General features: G+C 45.3%; 1 protein-coding gene across 2 annotated transcripts in view; it reads right to left on the bottom strand.

The window, feature by feature from the left end:
- The window catches only part of FUT8 (fucosyltransferase 8), a 780,623-nt gene that overhangs the window by 53,408 nt on the left and 706,800 nt on the right, over window positions 1-20,415 (bottom strand). For both annotated transcript variants that reach the window (XM_085627218.1, XM_085627219.1), the window contains one exon: window positions 12,404-12,554. In XM_085627218.1, the coding sequence (XP_085483344.1) occupies window positions 12,404-12,554 (151 nt within the window). The remainder of the gene's footprint in view (window positions 1-12,403; window positions 12,555-20,415) is intronic.

The following is a 20,415-nucleotide window of genomic DNA, read 5'->3' on the forward strand; positions in this document are numbered from 1 at the left end:
ATGTGAACTCAACGCGAGTGCGTTAGGAAAAAGTTCGTGATTTATGTAGCAACGGTTTCGGTAAGGAGCTGGGTGAAAGCATGCTTTAAACTTACGTCAGATCCTTTATTCAAAAGCGAAAAAACGTTGTGACCTCGAGCTGTAAATAATGTAAAGTTTCAAGTTACCCTTGTGCGATGCATTTTGGTGGAGTAAATAACTTACCCGCGTGTCAGCGAAAAGGCGCATGTTTGTTCCTTCCGTGTAATTCAAAAGCGTGAATTGCTTCAAACCTGAATGTGTGTGATTAAAACAGGTGCACGTCTTGGAAGTGAAACGGTGTTCAAAGATTACTGCGATCATGGCGATAGAAGACAGACTCATAGTCCGGTTTGTTAAAACGGGTAAATGATGTGCAAAAGTGTCAGTGAGGGTAAAAGACAGTCTCGAGGTGCATTCCCAAATTACTCTTAAAATAGAGGAACGTAAAGCAAATAATGTGTTGTGTTATCGGCGCTAAATAGGTAGTTATTCAACTTTCATAAAGTTAGTGGAAATGATAAGACTCTTAAAACGAGCAAAATGGCGAAGCAGAAAGCCCCCTCCCCCTTGGACGCTGAGTGAGATTAGTCGGAGCAGCGCCAGCGGAGTACATCCCGGGGTTGGCGAGCCCTGCCACCTTCGCACATGGGGTCGAGGGAGGCCCCAAAAAAAACCCCAAAAAAGCATCATTAAACGGCGGCCGGGAAATGGGTGCCGCGAGCATGAAAAAACAAGCTCAGACGAGCTGTAAACATGTAAAATGTGGTGCCGTTTATGAAACAGAAAAGATACATTACTGTGCCTGAAAGGCTGTAAGGGGAGTGCATAGTTTAGAAAAGTTAACACCACCAGTTGGAATGATTATCATGGCATGTGGGGTGCAGCAGCATCCATAAAATACATATCTTTCGTGAAGCACACAAGAAGCCCGGCGGAGTGTGGCGCGCGCGCTTGGCGGGGCGCGCATTCCAAATGTGTTCTAAGCATTTTTGTTACTTTATATATAACCAAGAAAACATTTTCATCTTCAGAGTTTGACCTAGGGCTAGAGATGGAAAGAGCCAATGAAGGAGAAACAGAGCAAGGCAATGGCATAATGGAGAAAGTAGGGTTGAAAAAGAACCTTCAAAACTGATATTTGAAATGTAGAGTGGAGGAAAAAAAAAAGCGGCTCCTAGTGGAATCACCATTAAAGCAGCCTTGGTATTATGTAAATCTGGCTTAACTGGCTCCCTAGAAAAACTGCAAGTATTTATTTATAATAAACTAAGGACTGAACAGTACACACGTCGCAGCTGGGTAACAATCTGTGCAAATTTCAGGAAACAGCAGTCACTGGCACTTGTGGCCAGTCAGCAGGGAACGATGGTGGTAACGGAGGGTGGGTGTGCATTGAATGAGCATGAGGTGTGCGTCTTGTGTGAGCTGATAAGCAGGGGGGGAGGGGGGAGTTGTGAAAAAGCAGCAGCGAGGAAAGAGGGTTGTAGTTGCCTGGAGGTGCGGATGTCATCGTGCATGATTTCCGAGACGAGCATCAGCCTGCTGTCAGTTTAGTTCCGTCGCTCGCCCAACAGGGAAAGAAAACGGTCTCAGATGCCTTATAACTTCCTGGCCATATCACCGCAGGAACACTAGGGAAACAAATGATCATGGGGAGCTGCTTTCAATCAATGTGTCAGGTACGGGCTGAGCACACTTTACACGAAAATCCACTGTGATTTCAAATGGAAGATAAAACACCCACTGCCAACGTTTTTAGGATCTGAAAGAAACTCTCCCGGCAGACACACCAGGTTTCAATTAAAATTCCACGCAGCAGCTCATGCTAATAGGAGGTGAAATGTTTAGGAAATTTAGAACACACGTACATGAAAAAGGGAATTTTTCCTTGCATAGGGTGTCTCAAAAGTACAATTTACAATTTAAAAAGCGCCATTCATATTTTACACACACTAACTCAGCATTAACATTCGGCGGATAAACGTAGAAGCTGGCTCCTGGATTCAAAGATATTTGAAACACTAACCGGCTCGCTCCTTTTATCGCACTTCCACACAGTAGAAAGTGAAGCTCTGGGGCCCAGTGATGTTGGTGCGAGGTACTACTACGTTTGTTGCTCGTCACCCTTTGCAGTCGGAACATCAAAGACCAAGTTCCAATTTAACCATTTAAGAAGCAGCGACCGCGCCAAGTGCCTGGCAGGGCACCGAGTGAGGGGCCAGTAAGGTGGGGGAGAGAGTGGTGCACGCCGCGCGCGCTGCACTAATTAACAAGCAGCAGCTGTTTTGTTTACGTTTAAAAACAAGCCCGGCGGAGCGTGGCGCGCGCACGCTTGGGGGCGGGGGAGCGGACCCTTTGAAGTGCTCCCAAAAGGCGGATTGCATGGCTGCACGATGCGCGTGATTGTGCGCGTGCTAGCCATGCAATCCGCTTTTTGGGAGCACTTTTGAAACCCGTATTCTATAGTCTCGCTTTGCAATCGCTTACGCGATAGCAAGGCGAGACCTAAAAAAGAAACCGGTCTTAACTGTTGCTGCAGGGTTTTTTGTTTTTTAAATCTGCTTCATTCATTTGTGATACAACATAAACAGAATATACAGCGTTGATCAATTTCACAGGAGCCATGTCACATTAGTGTTGCATTTTTTACACTGCTAGATTAAGCATTAGCAGTAACTGACAGGCTGTTCAATAATAGCTAACATGGGATAAAATATTTAGCTTTGGTGGCTGAAAAGACTTTTACCGTTGAGGTGTGTAGATTTAGATTCCGTATATAGGTTTCCCGATTTATGCCCTTATATAGGCACAACTCGCTTTGCCCTCATTAAGGCATAGAAAATCCAGCCCTTATTTAGGCATTGTCCATGCTCCCCAAATACAGGCATGGTCTCCTACATCCGTCAATCCACGTCACAACGAGTTCTTGGAAAACCAGACTCTTAAGCCTTTTAGGAATTTCCCTTGCTTGGATATTGATTTCTCCAAGAACTCATTTAGTATGCATGAACATCTATTCCTTAGGGGTTCATTCATGACGTTCCGATACCCGACTTTTACGTCAATACAGGCATTCCTAAACACCTTCAAGGTATAAATATACCTGCACTTGCCCTAGCAATCCACGGATCCGGTACGGTCCAGTTCGACTGCCTACTTGCGGTTCGCCACAGCAAGTTCGGAAAGAGATCGAGTTCCCGCCTGATGCACTGACGCTGTCATCCTCCTCGCAGAGAATCCAGCTCCAGTGTTTCTGACTCCCCTTGCGGGGTGTTAGATATCGAGTCCCCGAAAGAGATTCCAACCTCACACATTCTAAGGTTTGGAGCCGACTAGAACTTAGAGAAACTTTTGGCAACTCTAGGCAAAATCTATTTCTGTGTAACTCTGTAGAAACGAAGCATGCACGAATGACTGAGTGAAATTGTTATCTATTGTTTCCACGGTGCTGAGATTGTTTCGACTCTAAGGGAAACAAAGTTGTCATGTTTATGCGGTTGTCAGAAACGAATCCCTTCTTGTATATTCGAGAAGTTTCTAGTGACTTCTGCGTTAGCTGGCACACACAAGTAATTAAGTTTAATGTACTCAATAGAGACATACGGACCTCAGTCCTATGTCAAAACTATAGTGTATATTATTCCAGTGTGCAGAGCCTATCAGGGATATAGGAACTACACTACACTGTATTGAGAAGAAAGTGTTCAGCGATTAGTAAGACAAGCATTATTGTTCACCTTCACCAGCCCAGCTTCCATATGCAGAAGCTACCATTGTCAGTGCTCCAGAGCATCCAACCCGTTAAGGCAATGAAATCTTGTACAATCTATACAACAAGACTTGCCTCTGGATGAGGTGTTTGACTTTACTCTGGATTGTGCTCCTGGGGAGAAGGTGTTTACACACGCTGCCCAGTGATTTTCAAACCCAGCCTGCCTTTCATGTTCAAAAAGAATATGCATTAGATACTGTAGCAAGCAATGGATTTAAATAGGACGTTATTTGCATATTGACTGCTATCGTAAATAACATGAATGAATGTTGCATTCTCTGTGCTGAACATATAGATCATTGAGGGGGCTTTTCAGACGCTCTGCCAAAGTGTTAGTGTATTTCAGCCTGAAACACCTGTCACAGGTTCACGTGCCAGCCATGGAAATGGCACGTGCAGCTCCTGCGTGGCCAAGCACTTCTGGCCTTCAGCAGCCATGTTTGAAGTGGCGCTGTATGAAAGCGTTTTGAAGTAGAAATTGGCGCCCTGTTTTGCACATTTGCCTCCACAGGCCGGAGCCCTCTGTTTTGATGCAGCGTGGTACACAATGCAGAAAACAAGCAAATAATAGATTATATTGCATGTTACATACATGCCAACGTTTTAGAAGAGTAAACTGGGAGATTAAAAAAAACAACAACAAAAACATCTCGGCAGAATGTGTTTCCCCCCTTGTTTTCTAATTAATCAAAGGCAATTTCAGGTAGACGAGCAAAACAAAACAATTTTTGGATTAAAAAATAGGGAGTCTCCCATCTGAATCGAGTCTATCGGCATGCATGACATTATTAACCACTTAAATCGTTCCGCTCTATTTCTGAGCCATCTTTCTTCTCTGTCCATCTGGACGTGGGGTCCTAGCGCATCTCAAGACAGATAATCGGCGAGATGTTGTGGACAGAATCTTGAACACTTTAACAGTAATCCTACGAGCCCAGACCAGAAAGAGAAGAAAGACTCTGATACTAAAGACTAGACTCCATCCCAAGACATTACCCATACTAGGATCAAAAGGGAGCAGCATTAGCATTCAACAAGCTCCCAGGGCATAAGAACATGCACATACACAGAACACACTGCTCTCCACCCTCCCGCCCATTACTCCTCCTCCACCGCTCGCCCCTAAGTGTGCTGACAAATCGATTGGCCATGCCTGCATGCCCAGATATGTGGATTCTTTCAAGGGAGAAAAGAATGAAAAGGCAGCCCAAGTGACCTCCCTCCAGTTTTTTGATGCGCAGGCTCAACTTCTGCCTGCAGTCGTTCAAAATGAACAACGTGACGTGAAATAAAAGAAAATGGGGTCAGAACCCAATGCACAGTAAAATTAACAGGCGCGGTGGAATGAAGTAACCACTAGCTTGCACATCCCAGTATATCACAACCTGTATTAACACGGCACAGTTTATCAAATCTTTGAGAAAATAACTCTTTCGGCAAACATGGAACAGGGGCTTCAATGAGTCCACTCAAAATATCACCAGCCATATTATCCAGGGGGTCCCGGAGGACAAAATTAAAGTCTTTTCGCCTTAAAGAGAAATATTCGATGAATCCCAAGCATACAATATTTTGCATTTTGCCAAGTATGTGAACCACGTGGGTATCATGCATTGAACAAAAACAAGTTACTTACCTTCTGCCACGCTCTTACTTTATCTAACCGCAGATTCCACACTTGCAGAATATTCCCAGGCCTTAGACTGGATCTGGAAGTTTTAACATCAGTGCTCCTATGGGCTTCTAGTTGGTGCTGAGCAACTCCATGTAGGCCTTTCTCTGCCCCGGAAGTGACAGAGAGGAGCTGTATATAAGCACCACACATGCACGCCGTCATCAGTTTCTTGATAAATTCTTTCCACTCCATGAGACTCCTAGCACAAAACAAGTGTCAAAACCAGTGTGCCGCTCTCTTATTTGGGAACTTTCTAAAAGGTAAAAAAAAAAAAAGGGTGAGGTGGGAGGGCAGTAAGGAAATCTGCGGTTAAGATGTAGTATCCACCAGTAAGAGCATTACCGAAGGCAAGTAACGTGTTCTTCTGATGGGCAAATCTAACCTCTAGTTCCTCACTTTTAAAATAGATACCAAAGCAGTAATTCCCAAAAGTGAAGGGTTTGTCAGGTCAAAATGTCTTGCAGGGCTGAACGGGCAAAATGCAATTCCCGTCATGCCTGGCTGTCAAGACAATAGTGCTTTGTGGGCATGTGCACTGATGCCCATGTCCCAGCCTGGCAGAAGTCAAGAGCAGGGACACCGTGTGTCAACAGTGTTGTAGCAGCCTTGGTCCTGTTGAAATGTGCCTTCAGGAGCCTGCTTCTTGATGCATAGGACTATCGACCCCAACAGGGTCCTTTTCAGCATATAATTACTTTTCTTAGCTCCACAGAACCTCACAAAATGCTAATAATCTAAAAAATGGTCTTTGGTGTGATCGATATTGAAGTTCAAGGCTCTTTTGGCCAATCAATGAAGTCTCGCTTTCTCTTTTGAGGGATGCGGCGGGTCAAAGAACGTTGGGAGACTGATAGATTCCCCAATGTAAAAAGACATGATGACTTTTGGGAAAAAGGCTGCCTTGATTTTCAACACCAATTTATCTGAGAAAAAAGGTGGTGTCGAATGGCAGCACAGAGGGATTCATACAAAAAGGGAAGGTGCACCAATGAAAGTCAGTAGGCTTCAAATCAATTCAAGAGTATATCCTTTATTGCAGCACAGAGGGAGCCTGGCGCTCACTCACACGACAAGCTGAGGTGAACGCAACGAGAAAAGTGGTTTGGAGAGTCACAAGACACAATGAGCAGCTGTGCACTGGCTCAAAGGGGATACACATGAGGAACATCAGGAACAAATTAAGATTATAACGTTGCCGCACAAACATTTTGGATGGAAACATGTGCGTCAAACATATAATATACCACATCGCAACAGGAGATTTAAACAAGGGCGGTTGGTCTTTGCAAAAGGAAAAAGGCCAAATGGGCCGACAAATAACATTTAATGGTGCCCACTGCAAGACTTTGCTGGGTCAAAGATAAAACAAACAACAATACATCTGACAGTTTTGCTCGTAAGGGTCTGAGTTGCAGACACTACATAATGCCACAAATTTGTAAACAGATTTTGTAGAGGGACACCTGACTGTAAGCATGACTTCAACGACCTCAGGATGTAGATGAGTCTCCATGCAAGGAGGTGTATATTCTGCAGGTTTGGGAGCAGAACCCTGCCCTGCAATTGTGACAGAAGATCCACCCAAAACTGTAGCCAGATGGAAGGACTGATGCTCATTCCCAGAGGTTCTGGGTACTAAACCCTCCTGGCCCAATCCAGAGCCACTAGGATGACTTGTGCCCAGTTGTTCCTGATCCCCACCAGAACTCGGCAGGAAAGACAGTGACTGAAAGGCGTACAGGAGTTCCGCTCTTCACTCTAGCCTGAATACATCTACGAGAGAGAACTTTTTTGGGATTCCAAAGCACAGATGTTTTGACAATGAGTGTTCAGTGGTGGCAAAATAACCCAGCCTGGGCTCTACCCACTGTCGGAAGATGTCCTGCAACCACCAATGATGATCATTCAGGCTTTGCTGGCTTAACTCGTCTACTCTGGTCTTTAAAGATCCCACCAGTTGATTCACGATCAAGCAGATGCCCTGATACTCCTGCCGACTCCAGAGTTTGTTGCAATACCGCATGGTGATTGTGTTGTTTGTGAGACGCTGCACCGACCTTCCATGGATGAACAGCAGGAATGCCTTCAACACCAGACAGATGGTTAACAACTCTAACAGATATATATGGAGTTGGGTTTCTGCTGTAGACCAGAGTCTTCTGAACTCCACCTCTCCCAGATGACCTCCTTAACCCAGCAGGGACACATGCATCACTATTGTCAGCCCTGGATGGGGAAGGGAGAGGGGCTACGTGTTCAGGTTGCGGTCTATCAGCCACCACTGCAGATCTTGTGCAGTCTTCACTGAAACCTCGATAACATCCAGGTTTCAGGTCTCTGTGGAGAAGTGTGGCTCAATGGTTAGAGTGGCAGACCTCGATGCAGAGCACTGGTCCGGGACCAGGGTTCGATTCCTGATGCGGCAGGGTATCGGGCTATAAATTCCTCGGACCTGATATTCTCGCATCAGTGCATATTCTAATCATGGGTCCCACGCTGCAACTCTGGGCAATAGCTTGCTTAGTCTCCACAACGGCCCCAACAGCGCTGGGATGCCTGGCTTCACCATGGGGGTGCCCAGGAGTGGACACTTCACACGGATAGCCAGGAAGGGTTCCTACAGCGGTATGAGTACAGCGCGGAGATACCCCCAGGGGTGATTCGGCGCTATATAAGCACATACACACACACATCCAACATGTTTCCTAGGTACTGGGCCCACTGAAACTTCAGATCCCATTGCAGAACCAACATATTGGGCAAAGTGGACCAGCAGGATGCATAAAGTAAACAAGCCAAGAATCATCACAGCTCCACTTGCTGAGACCTAGGAATAAGGCTAAAACATCGGTATTACAGTGGAATGTCTTGGGCTGAATATGGAGGAGGAAAGCCCAGAATCGCACCATACTCAGAAGAGCTCCTATAGAAGCAAGCCTATGCAAAGTAGTCAAGTGTGCCTTCAGCAGCTTGATCGAGAACCCCAAGACTTAAGAAGGTTCGATGCTGTATGGACCATAACTGACTATGGGGAGCCAGTCTTCAACAGCCAGTCAATGAAGTAGAGGAAAACTGGTATATCCTACCTCTGAAGATCTAAGGCTACCACCACCAACACTTTCATGGACATCAGAGGGCCACTGGTAAGGCAGAGGGGCGCACAGCAAACTGAAAATGTTCCTGGCCAACCTTGAACCGCAGGTGAGATCTGTAGAACTGCAAGACGGGCATACAAAAATATGCGTTCTGCAAGTCTAAAGCAATCCTCCAGTTGCCCAAATCCAAAGCAGACAGAACTTGGGCCACAGTGAGCATTTTAAATATGTCCTTCCGAAAGAAGGCATTCGGAGGGCGAAAAACTAAAATAGGCCTCTGTTCCTCTTCAGCACGCCAAAATAGCGGTGTAAACAACCCTTCCTAACTTCCGAGGCTGGCACTCTCTTGATGGGTCCTTTCGAGAGACGAGCCTGCACCTCTTGAGGCAAGAGGGATATGCAATCCTCTGAAAACTGCTCTGATACGGCTGGAAGTTGCAGTGAATTGGAAAGAAAAGAAGGGCAGAGCCCTGCTGAACAATCTTGAGGGCCCATCTGCAGGATGTGATGGCTTGCCATCCTGGATTAAAATGTCTCATCCTGCCTCCCACACAGTGGCTGTATGTCTCTCGGGGCAAACTAAATCAGCTTGGAGGCTGATGCCACAGGGACAGAGGACTGAGTGGAGCAGTGTCTCCGGTGGACTGCACAATGGGTGCCTGATGCCTCCACTCGACCGCAAAATGAATGGAGTGACTGCTGCAGTGGTGGCAGGGCCTAGGTGTGCCTGTATGCCAGACCTTTAGAATAGCCTTGAGAGGGTCGGGACTGTTGAGGAAACTGTCATACAGAGGTTGAAAAACCCAAGGAAAGAGGTATAGCTCTCCATTAAAGCATTCATGGGTGGAATCAGCCTTTTCGCCAAAGAGGCAGGACCTATCAATTAGATACGCTTGGATGGGCACAGAGAAGTCAGTGGGTCCCTTCCACACATGGTTGCAGAGCACCACATTAGTGCCCACCACATACCCCAAGAAGTAAGTAGTATCTAGGAAAGCCCTAACAACATTTAAACTCCTTCTGGCCTGCCAGCAAGGTCTTGCTGTTCATGTCCTAGAGAGATTGCCCATAAAGGTCTTTGAGGTAGAATGCAATGACTGACCTCAAGACCAAGCTGTCGGAAGAGAATATTAACTTCCCAAATGCCTCCATCTTTTTGGACTCCCTGTCTGTAGGAGTCATGGGGAGCGCACTGGAGTTGACTTTACTGGTCGAGGCTTGGCTCTCAGGAGTCGAGTACTGAGTAAGCAAGTCCGGGTCACCCGACGCCAGTCTATGGCACCTGGCCACCTGCCTTTTCGCCAATGGTCAAGAGCAAGGCTTCACCCAAGTGTTCATGAGGGTGCCAGTCAGTGTTTCATTAAATGGAAGCAAGGGTTCAGATGATGCTGGCCTAGGGTGCAAAACTATCTGAGAATATTTGTCTTGACTTCAACCGAAGGCAGCTGTCAGTCCAAGACCTCAGCTGCACCACAGCAAATGATGCCCTCTCCTCCACTGGGGGGGGGTCCACCGTTGCTGTGGAGTTATCCAACCATCTGGCTTCCTACAAGTACATGTGGATATCATCAGCTTTATAGTGTGGGGATAAATCATTCCCATCATCACCATTGTCATTATCAGGTTGATCACAATCCAAGCCAAAAAAGGTGATGACACCCCTCAGTAAGGCCTCTTGGAATAAGCAGTGTTGTGTCTGATTCAGACCATACAGCGACCGGGCATGATGGATTGAAGTCAAGGCTTGACCTCAGTGAGGGTTGAAGAAGATTCGGATTGAGGTCAAACAATGAAGTTGGCAGCTCCGATGCCATTGATGTTAGGACTGTCATCGGTGAAGAAGAGACCGGCACAGATCTTGAAGAGTGAATGGAAGTTATCTCTAAACTTGCTGTAGTAACAAAAATGGGCCGTATGGGCACAGATAGTGTCAAGGGTAGACCCAACAGCAGTAACCCGACTGGAGGACCCTTGAGACTCTTGGGGCCCAAAGGAGCACCCCATCGAGTCAGAAGAGTGCTAAAAATAAGCAACATGCGTCCTTAAAAGCCTCGACCTGTTGGGGGATTGCCGAAGGCCCATAAAATTCGGCGTGCAATGGGATCAGTTGTGGAATTGGCTCAACGACTGGGGATTGGGAACAAGATCGATTGTCGCCTTGATGCCCTCCCAACATCTCTTTGTACAGAGAGATGGGATTGGACTTTATCCTGCTTCTACTTCTTTTCCTTCTTCTTAGATTTAGACACACTGGATGACCTAAACTACTAAGAAGACCTGTTGCGGGAGCGGCTTCAAGAGCAGGAACGAGTCTGTGCCCTCGACCTGGAGCAAGACTTGAGTGAGGTGTGTGACTTCTTTTGGTGTTCGGCAACATAAAACTTTGCTTCATGTTCTCAGATCGCCTTTTGGTGCAGCAGGGCACATTCTTCACACGACTTGGAATCGTGCCCGAACCCAACCAGGAGATGCACACCTTCTGCGGGTCCATCTCTAACATCTGTTTGTGGCAGTCATGGCATTGGTCCCTTGCACACTGGAAAAGATTTGAAGGTAATTTGTTAACTGACAAAAATGGAGGGGAATTCCAGGTCTGTGTTCAAAGGTGTATAATGACCAGGAGGGGAGTGGTCTAATCTACAACCAAGGTCTGTCATTTCTCAGTGGAACGAGTCCTACGCAGAGTCTCACGGCGCGCAGGAGCACAGCTGTGAAAATGTCAAGATCCAGTCTGAAACCTGGGGAGCATTCTAAAGATGAGGAATCTGCGCTTTGAAGTATCTAGCAGAAATAAGTATTCTGAGTTAAAGTTCATGTCACCCATTGTTCCACCATGCCTATTTCGTGCGTGCTAACAAGTCGTTCAGTACATTCAAATGGAAATACCACCTTTCAGAAGGCACATGGATAGTCTTAGTCAACAATTGGCACTGCTTATGGTTGACTTCTAAGATGCTTTGATTTGAATTGAGCAGACTGTACTAAATCTTGTAAATGTATATTATTGAAGAATGACCAAATAAAAGAAGTAGCCCTTGGGCAGTAAGTGGAACTAAGAGTAAGAGAGAGGGTTTTTTGTTCAATGTAAATGTACCTTATGTTCTTTGCTCTTTCTTTGACTGATGGCCAGTGAGATACGGTCATATTTCAAACCAAACACCAGGCAAGCGGCAAAGTTGTGAACTCTTGAATTTTCAGAGTGACACGTGGGAATGTTGTGTGCACAAGATAATGCAATTGTACAGGGAGGCATGACAGCACAGATGGACAGCTCTCCAAATCAACTAAATTTGAGCATTTTGATGAGAAGGATCTGCCCAATTCTGCCACTTGTGTGCTCTATCACCAATGCTTACAGAAAACTTGAATGAATACTCTTGACTTGGTGAAGAGTGCAGAAAAATTCCTAGCACTCTCAAACCATTAAATGAGACGCCTGAAACCTGTTGAGAGCTTATGGGCTTGAGTTGAGCTTCCTCTGCCAACCCTATCTACGCTACTCTTGAAGAACTTGGCTCCCAGTAGAGAAGGGGTTATTCCCCCAAAATTAAAAACTGTACTAGGGTGCATGGATTTAGTTTAGGACAAATATTTGATAAAAACACAACAGCACTTCAGGCTGGTCAGCGCTGCCTTCAGCTAAGCCTTGCTGATTCCCAACAGAAGAATAACACATTTTTCATAGATGGTGTTTAACACAACTGCTCAAATCCACAACCTAAGCGGATCTCAGACGTGACCCTTTAAATCTTAGGCATAGGCCATGACATAAGATTAAAAGGCCATCTTCACATGGGTGGAAAAGAAACCCCTTCTGGTAGACACCATGTCAATCCTTACCTGGGAGGAAAAGGTGCAGACCAAGAAGTCTGCTTGAGACAGAAAGTGAATGTCCAGAATCACGCCCCGCAGAGAGTTTTCAGTGTACCGGTTGTGAAGTCCTGCAGACCAGGATATGGAGTTGTCACTAATAAATTCATAATTTGGGTATCTGAAAGACAGAAGCATGGAGAAAAGGTTACAAGGGAGAACAGGAAAGACAGGAGTGCACGCATGGCAGCGCTGTGTCCTTCGCGTGTCCTTCCGGACTATTTTTCGCGCTGCGTTGTTTAACAGAATGATTTAGATTACAACATTAAATATTGAAATCATTATGCAGTGTTTTGGTCTGTGAAATGAATGGAAACACATAATTCGGAGTAATCTCCCGAATTCCCAGTGTTCATGGCACTTTAAAAATTAATGGGGCCCATAATAAAAAAATAAATAACCTTCCTGGATGTCCTCTGCAACAGACAAAACCCATCAACTATTTGTCGAGGATCCGTGCATAACATGACCATGTCTGGCCCCCACATTATCTTGAATTAAAACCGCTATTACACAGCGATTGAACAAAAACAGTTTTCATTAAACTGCTTAGACTTATTATTTTACCACATAAAACTCGCGAGAGAAATATGCAGGCGGTCAGCTCAGGTGAGGACATCACTCTAGGCGGGGGAGCCGACATCCGAAGAGGTTCAGAAAAGTTACATAGTGTAAGAGCATGTTTGTACGCATGGGTGTTGCCAGGAAATTAAAATAACTCTCACTCAGAGCCAAAGAACTGATAGACCATGCAAGAGGAACACGTGAGCCGACTCTCCCTAGAAGAGCTCCCTTGACTCTGCAATTCGAGCATCCATCCATTCATCCTTTCACTGAACTGCTAATAGCCACCATTTCACATTTCTATGCTGTCATCCATTCATTCTTTCAACCATCATTCAATTGTTCACCATCCCATCAATCCCTGGGTGATCCCATCAAACCATCAGTTCACACACCCATCATCAATCCATGCAAACATGTATCCACTCATCCTTTCTTTTGACTGAGCCATCCATCAATTAATTCATCAAACCTTCATTGATCCTTTTGCTCATACATCTTTTCATTCACCTTTCCATTCGCTCTGCAATCCATTTATTTTTTTCAACCGTCCATCCACCTATCCGTCTATCCTCTCAACTTCTTTTCACCCATTTATCCTTATCCCCATTCCTACCTTTCTTTCACCGCTCCTCCCCAAGTTCACTTTTCTATCTACCCATCTTTCTTTCTTCCCCGATTCCACTTTCTTTCCTGTTTTATCACCTTTTCTTTCCCCCCATTTTTTTAGATGTTCACTTTACTGAGTCTGCTATTACTTTGCAGCGAAAACTGTATATTGTCTGTAGCGTCGCAGAGACCAATAAACAAAGGAAAATCATTGGTGACGACACGTCCCTCGATATTAGTCCTTACAGTGTGTCCTTTTCTTATAGCCTTCTACAAGTTGCAAGATTTGAACCAATAGTTTGTGAATAGTACCAAGTGTGTATGTTTCAAAAATAAAAGTCAGTAGAATTGGCAAACTCGAGGGCCCAAGGTCAAATGCGTCTATTATCAGGATGCAACCAACAGCAATGGCAAATTCAGAAATAAGGACAGAGTTCCATGTGGCAGTTCTGAAACTCCTGGGTGGAAAAGGAAACAAGCATTGGCATAGCCAATAGGTCTCGCCTTTGGGGACCTTATAAGTGTTTAGCCATGCAGCAGTTGATGTTGTTGCATCAAGGATATTGTGCTGCATAACTAAATACTTATAAGGTCCCAAAAGCGAGACATATTGGCTATGCCAATGCTTGTTTCAAATAGATTTACCACTATCTAACAGCGTTCTTCTTTGGGGAATTGATTGTCACTCTTGGCAGGTGGGGTGACAAAGCCTCAGCTAACGAAAAAACACGGCAGGTTACCCTACTAGTTAGGGGCTCCTTACCTTACGGCAAGCACGGGGTGCATAGGACGGCAGGGTTGGTTGGTGGTCGGGGACTGATTGTTATCTGTCGGCTGTACATGGCCCTGCCACACTTAGTGGTTGATGGCTCTGAGCTGTATGTGGCAGTGTTCCACTGACGACAGCGGCCTTACATAACACACAGGCGTGTCCTGGCGCTACTGTAGTAGCGTTCCTGTGGGCTGATGGCTAGCAGCTGTAGGTGACAAAGGTTACGGCCTGGTGGTGTTCCAGTAGTGGCTCTGGATTTACCTCCCACGGAAGGGTGCCCGGGTGTTGATGTAGTAGTGGCCTCTTAGTGCGGCTGAAGGCGAGGAGCTGTAGGTGGTGTGCCCCTGTCACTGATGTAGCTAGGGGGTACTGCTACTCGGGCCCCCGAGTGTTAGCTGCCTGGGCCGGTGCGTGATGTAGGAAGGCGGAGGTGGTCCGTTCCCCTAGCTGTGATGCGCTTATGCCCTCCTCTGCTATTAATGGCTGACGTGGGGTGCCCGGTCCGAGGGGGGCACACGTACACGACAAGCGCGCTCGTGACATGCAGGCCTGTGAGTCCGGAGGGGATCCAGGAAGCCAGGCTCGGGATTGTTAAAATTAAAACTGCCCCAGGGAGGGAGGGTGAGGAGTGAGGTCATCGCCAGGAATAATATTAATGCCAGAGGAAAGTAGAGATACTGATGTCAACGCCAGCCAATCAGAAGGCCGAGCTCCTGGAGCTGGGATGTCAGAGCACAAGACTGTCAGCTGCAGATTAAAGCAAAGTCTCTTAAAAGGCCCACGCTGCGCGGGCCCATAGACAATTTAAAGGGACAATGCTTAGGGGGCGTGTCAGCAAAATGTGCTGAACGCACAAAGCACTACTGACTAGGAGAAGGGTTGCTTTGCGTGGGGGACAGTGATCTGCACAAAGGTGTGTCTTTCACCATAGTAGACAAGGAAATTATAGAGATGTACAAAAAGGGATTTGCTGGGGGGAGTGAAGGGGGAATGGCGTGTGGAAGAAGGATGTCAAAAGAACATGTTAAATGTAAAATCTTAATTATGATAATGTAGGGAAAGTGCGTATCGAGGGTAAAGAGGCATTCGGAGAATAGAGGCGGGCGAAAGGAAACAAACCCCTTGATTGCAATTTGAATACAATTATATACGATTAGGGGTGTCAAGCAAAATGTACAATATAAAACCACTGCGAAAAAGGCAACATTTTAGTGATATAGTAAAAATCTTACCATACACATAAGGGAAGAAAAACACACATCAACGTGAAAACAACTCAATTGTAACTCGAAAACAAGCCCCCCCCCCCCCCCGCAGCTGCGGAATTCTAAAAGCACACGAGTGGTGCGCGCGCATGCGCCACAGCGAGCGATCTGTTTTCAATTATCGCGCCTGCGTCTGGGCACGATAATTCAAAAAAGATGCCGCCCGTACCGGTAACCGCAGGCAATAGGCCGTGGGCGGAGCAAAGGTGGGACATGCACCCGCCTTTGCCCAATTGCGTGCTGTCTTTTTTTAGAAAGACGCACGCAAAGCCCAATAGCCAGTGCAAAAAATCAAAAACACACACGCGACCGTGTGGTGAGCTTGGTGAGCTTTCTGAAGCCCCTTACAAAAAGTCTCGCCAGAGCAGCGCAAACGCGCTACTACAGGCTTGATCTAAAAATCTAATCAGTAGAACTGAAGATATGCAATTTTCAGGATTTCAGTGAATATAGTCCCAAAAAGCACAAAGCACCAACTGCGGGGTCTGGTCAGGCTAGACCGCGACAAAGTCACAAGTTCAGGCCGACCGTGATGGAGTGCGGGTCAGCTACAGGGACCAAGCTATGGCTGCTGAACAAGGGTACCTTAAATACTGGTTGCAAAGAGTTGTACAGTCCCACATCGAGGGTGCTTTGTGCATCAGAGGCGATGTGAGGTCCTGGTCGGAGAAGCATCGCACAAAGTCGGTTCAGAGAAGCTGTGAGGCTGCAATGTGAAGTGGAGGAGGCTGTCGAAGAGGGGAGCTTGCGATGTGAAGCCCTGTGTCGAGAATGAGGCACACACCGGTGTTCTACGAAGAAGCTACGGTGCTTGAAAAGCGGAGTTCTGTGTCATCATCAAAGCTATAATCGACAAGAGACTTGCTATACGAGGGCCTGTGTCGGGGATGCATCGTACACCGTGGATCCAATGGGGCTGCGGGCTGTGATGCAAGGTCAGGTATGCGAGGCGATGCATCAATTCTGCTTAGGGTTGCGCTGCACTCTAGTGGAGATTTGTACGATCCAAGGATGGACTGGAAGAGCACCTTCAGGCCCACTTTCAAGGGTCCAGGACTGGGGTGGCAGCACCTGGCATGGTAGGACTCACAAATGGCATAGTCCAGGTGCTGGGTTCAAGTTTGTTGGAGCACCTGAAGTTCTAGAGTGGAGGCCAGGCAACAAGCTCTTGGAGTCACCATAGGGTCCTTGGCTCAACAGATACAGGTCCAGTCCTTCTCACCCAGGCAAGAGGACAGCAGGTCAGTACAGCAGGATAGCAGGGCAGCAGTCCAGAAGAGTGTCAGTCCTTTCAGTAGCACAGCAGTCCTTCTTCCTAGCAGAGTCCACAGGTCCAAATGTGTACTGAGGAGTTGGGGTCTTAGGTCCAATATTTACACATGCCCACTTGAAGTGGAGGAAGCTTCTAGAGGTTTCCACTCCCCTGAGATGTCAGACATCCCCTTTCTCCCTGTCTTGGCCCCAGCTTATCTGGGGTCACAAAAAAACAGAGATAACCGTTTTGTGAGAGTGCTTAGGCACAGCCTTTGTGACGTGAAAGTGTGGTAGGTGACAGCTCCTCCCCTTCGTTAACTTAGAGTGCCTCATCTTGCCAACACCTATCTTACCTTTGCCTCCCCACCTGGGAGCAATACACAAAGACCAACTGTCAGCTACACCTAGTCATGTGACCCAGGAACAGGCTGCAGGCACCAAATCGTTAAGACAAGCAAATGCCATCTGTCTAAAAGTGGCATTTTCAGAATTGTGATTAAAAATCTACCATTAAAGAGGGGTTTTAATTGCAATTCTTTAGACACCATATTCAACCACTGTCACCTGATTCCAACTGGAAGATACAGCTTATTAAATGTAATAAGGTAACTCCAATGTTATCCTATAGGAGAGGTAGGCCTCGCAGTAGTGAAAAATGACTTTGGGGGGTGTTCACTTTACCACTACAGAACGTAAAAGTATATATCCTACTTTTTAAATACAGTACACCCTGTTCATAGCCTACCCTAGGGGTGACCTACATGTATTAAAAAAGAAGGTTTGGGCCTGGCAAAAGGTTTATTTTGGCATGGCAAATTGGCAGTTTAAAAATTGCACAGACAGGGTACAATGGCAGGCTTGAGATACATTTGAAGGGCTACTATCAGTGTTGCAGGCCCACTAGTAGCATTTAATTTACAGGCCCGAGGTACATATGGTAACACTTTACTAGGAACTTGCAGGTAAATGAAATGTGCTAATTTGGCGTAAGCCAATTCTACCATATTTTCAAGAGAGAGCACAAGCATTTTAGCACTGGTTAGCAGTGGTAAAGTGTGCACAGCCATGAAGCCAGCAAAAACAAAGTCAGCACAACAGTAGGGTTGAAGTTAAAAAAAAAGTTAAGAGGGAAAAGCACGCCAAGGGTGCCTGGTCTAACAAGCAACATTCATCACATAAAAAGACAGGCGAGAAGACGACTAAGTTATACTGTCCTATTGCACCTGTAGAACTCCTCAGGGTTCATCCCAGCTCACCCTGGCTACACCCATGGAAGTTTATGCCAGGTTTGCTTTTAATAACTACATTTAGGGTGTGACAGAATAAGAAGGTCAATGACAGCAGTTGTTAATTGTCTCTTGTTAGCGGACCTAACTACTTGTCATATTATTGATCATGTAACAGTTGTGGTCTGGTATATTCTTAGGTGTGGCTTCATTGGCGATGGACCAGAACAGCTGATACTCTAGTGGACCAGGAAGTGACAATTGATTTGAATATTTACTTATTACACTTTAGATTACTAATTACAGAGGAGAACCAGGTATTGGGAAATCTGTTAAACACAACTCTTACTAGAGGGTTTAGTCTTTGCTGTGGTTATACATATACACGTGTTATGAAAGAAGTTGCACATTTAAAATATATTTCTTTAGTATATGGAAGGGGAAATTAGCCCTCTGCCATATGCAATTCAGAAATGCGTGGAATCAATATTTACGGCATATCAAAATAAATACAATTTGCTGGAAGAGATGTAACAAGGATACTAACAACAGTGCCTTGTCCTTAAGATAGATTAGGCACATAGAAGAAATACTTAATAATATGACATAGATAAGTACCACATGAGCCACTTTAGAAAGGAACAGCAATCGTGTGCATAACACATCAAGAATATAATGGTTTTCTAAGAGTGAAGAAGATAAAGACCCTCTTAACTGTCCAGAAATTGATGTAGGCCACAATAGGTATCCAGGTGAGAGCTTTGATGCTAAAGTATGTAGGATGAGAATAAAAGAGAAGAGTGGAAAGGGCTGGGTCTGGTGGCTTAGTGGACTAATGCGTCCACAGTAAGGGCTTGCGTTTGACCTTTTAGTCACAGGTTTAAATCCAGGCGGACCCACTCAGTCTTTCATCCTTCTGAGGTCAATAAAAAAAAATATCATTGAGCTGGGTAAAAATAAACACCTACTATTCAGTGCCTTGATACCCTTGGGTTATATGTACGCTTTACAAATACAAAATATGCATGTTAAAACTAAAAACACAAAGCGTAAACATGAGGACATACAAATGCAGATTTTCCATAATTATAGAAGGAAACTATACGCATGATTCACAAAGCTGGTTGTGCGCAAATTCACCTTGCACACTCAAGTGGCCTTTTTTTTTAACAAGCGGAATGTCACATGGTTACATTAAGCCTGAATAGAAACGCCATTTTACATCCTTACATTCTTTAGTAGCCTACGCATCCTAAACACAATGACATTTGACACACATTCAGTTGTATGCACATACAGGATAATATTTTTCGAACTCAGTTTTGTTTACGCTGCTACTTCATAGGCACACTAACAGCCACCTTTAACATTCTATACAAGGCAAAGTTCATCATGCAAAATATTTTGGCCACTAGACAACAGAGCTATCACAATAGAATATACAATAGCGGCCTGACTGGGGCTTCGGCATGGTAATATGGATGATGTTATTATATATATGACATGAGCCCTTTGTTTAGACAGAGGAGCATTTCGCCGGCACTGAGAAGTTGACCCATGCCGGAATTCTAGTCCAGCTGATTCCTATTTACCTCATGCGAGGGATACTGCCCAGCTCTCCACCAAGATGGGCAGCTTGATGACACTTACCCACAGGTAACGTGGAGTTAGATCATCATACAGGGATTTGGCAGATTAACTCACCCTAGACATGATAGGTTAGGATGCGCTAGGTAGGAGTACAACATATTACAGTATTTGTATGCAAGCATATATTCTCTGTAATAAGCAAAATGGTTGAACTGTTTATCTTTTTCACCATTCTAGTAATGCTAATCATATTATTCTGTTTCATTTTATTAATTATTGCAGTGCAAGAATTTTACTCAAAAATCACAATGATTCAATAAATATTGAAATGCTTCACTGTGTATTTCTTGTGTATCTCTTTGAGTATGCATAATTAACTAAGCGAAAGGGATCTTAATCTGTTACCACAATCTCCATGGGGAGTCAGGGTTTTTATTTCCTGAGGTTGCAAATCTATCTGTTAACTTTTAAGGTTAGGGGTATAGATGACGCACTGTGAGCTAGCAGGACTTCAACCAACATATCCGGACGCTGTGCGTGGAATCAGTTCCTCACAGTTCTGATAGTTATGTTGGCCAACAAATGCAGTTTTACTTGGGAAAATATAAGCCGTACAACTGGAAAGTCAAATTTGTCTTTAACAAAACATGGTTTTACTCCCACAAAAGAACACATTCACTTCTGGATTTGTATGCATCTTAA

Source organism: Triturus cristatus, chromosome 9 (genome assembly GCF_964204655.1).
Source record: "Triturus cristatus chromosome 9, aTriCri1.1, whole genome shotgun sequence".
Lineage (NCBI taxonomy): Eukaryota > Metazoa > Chordata > Amphibia > Caudata > Salamandridae > Triturus > Triturus cristatus.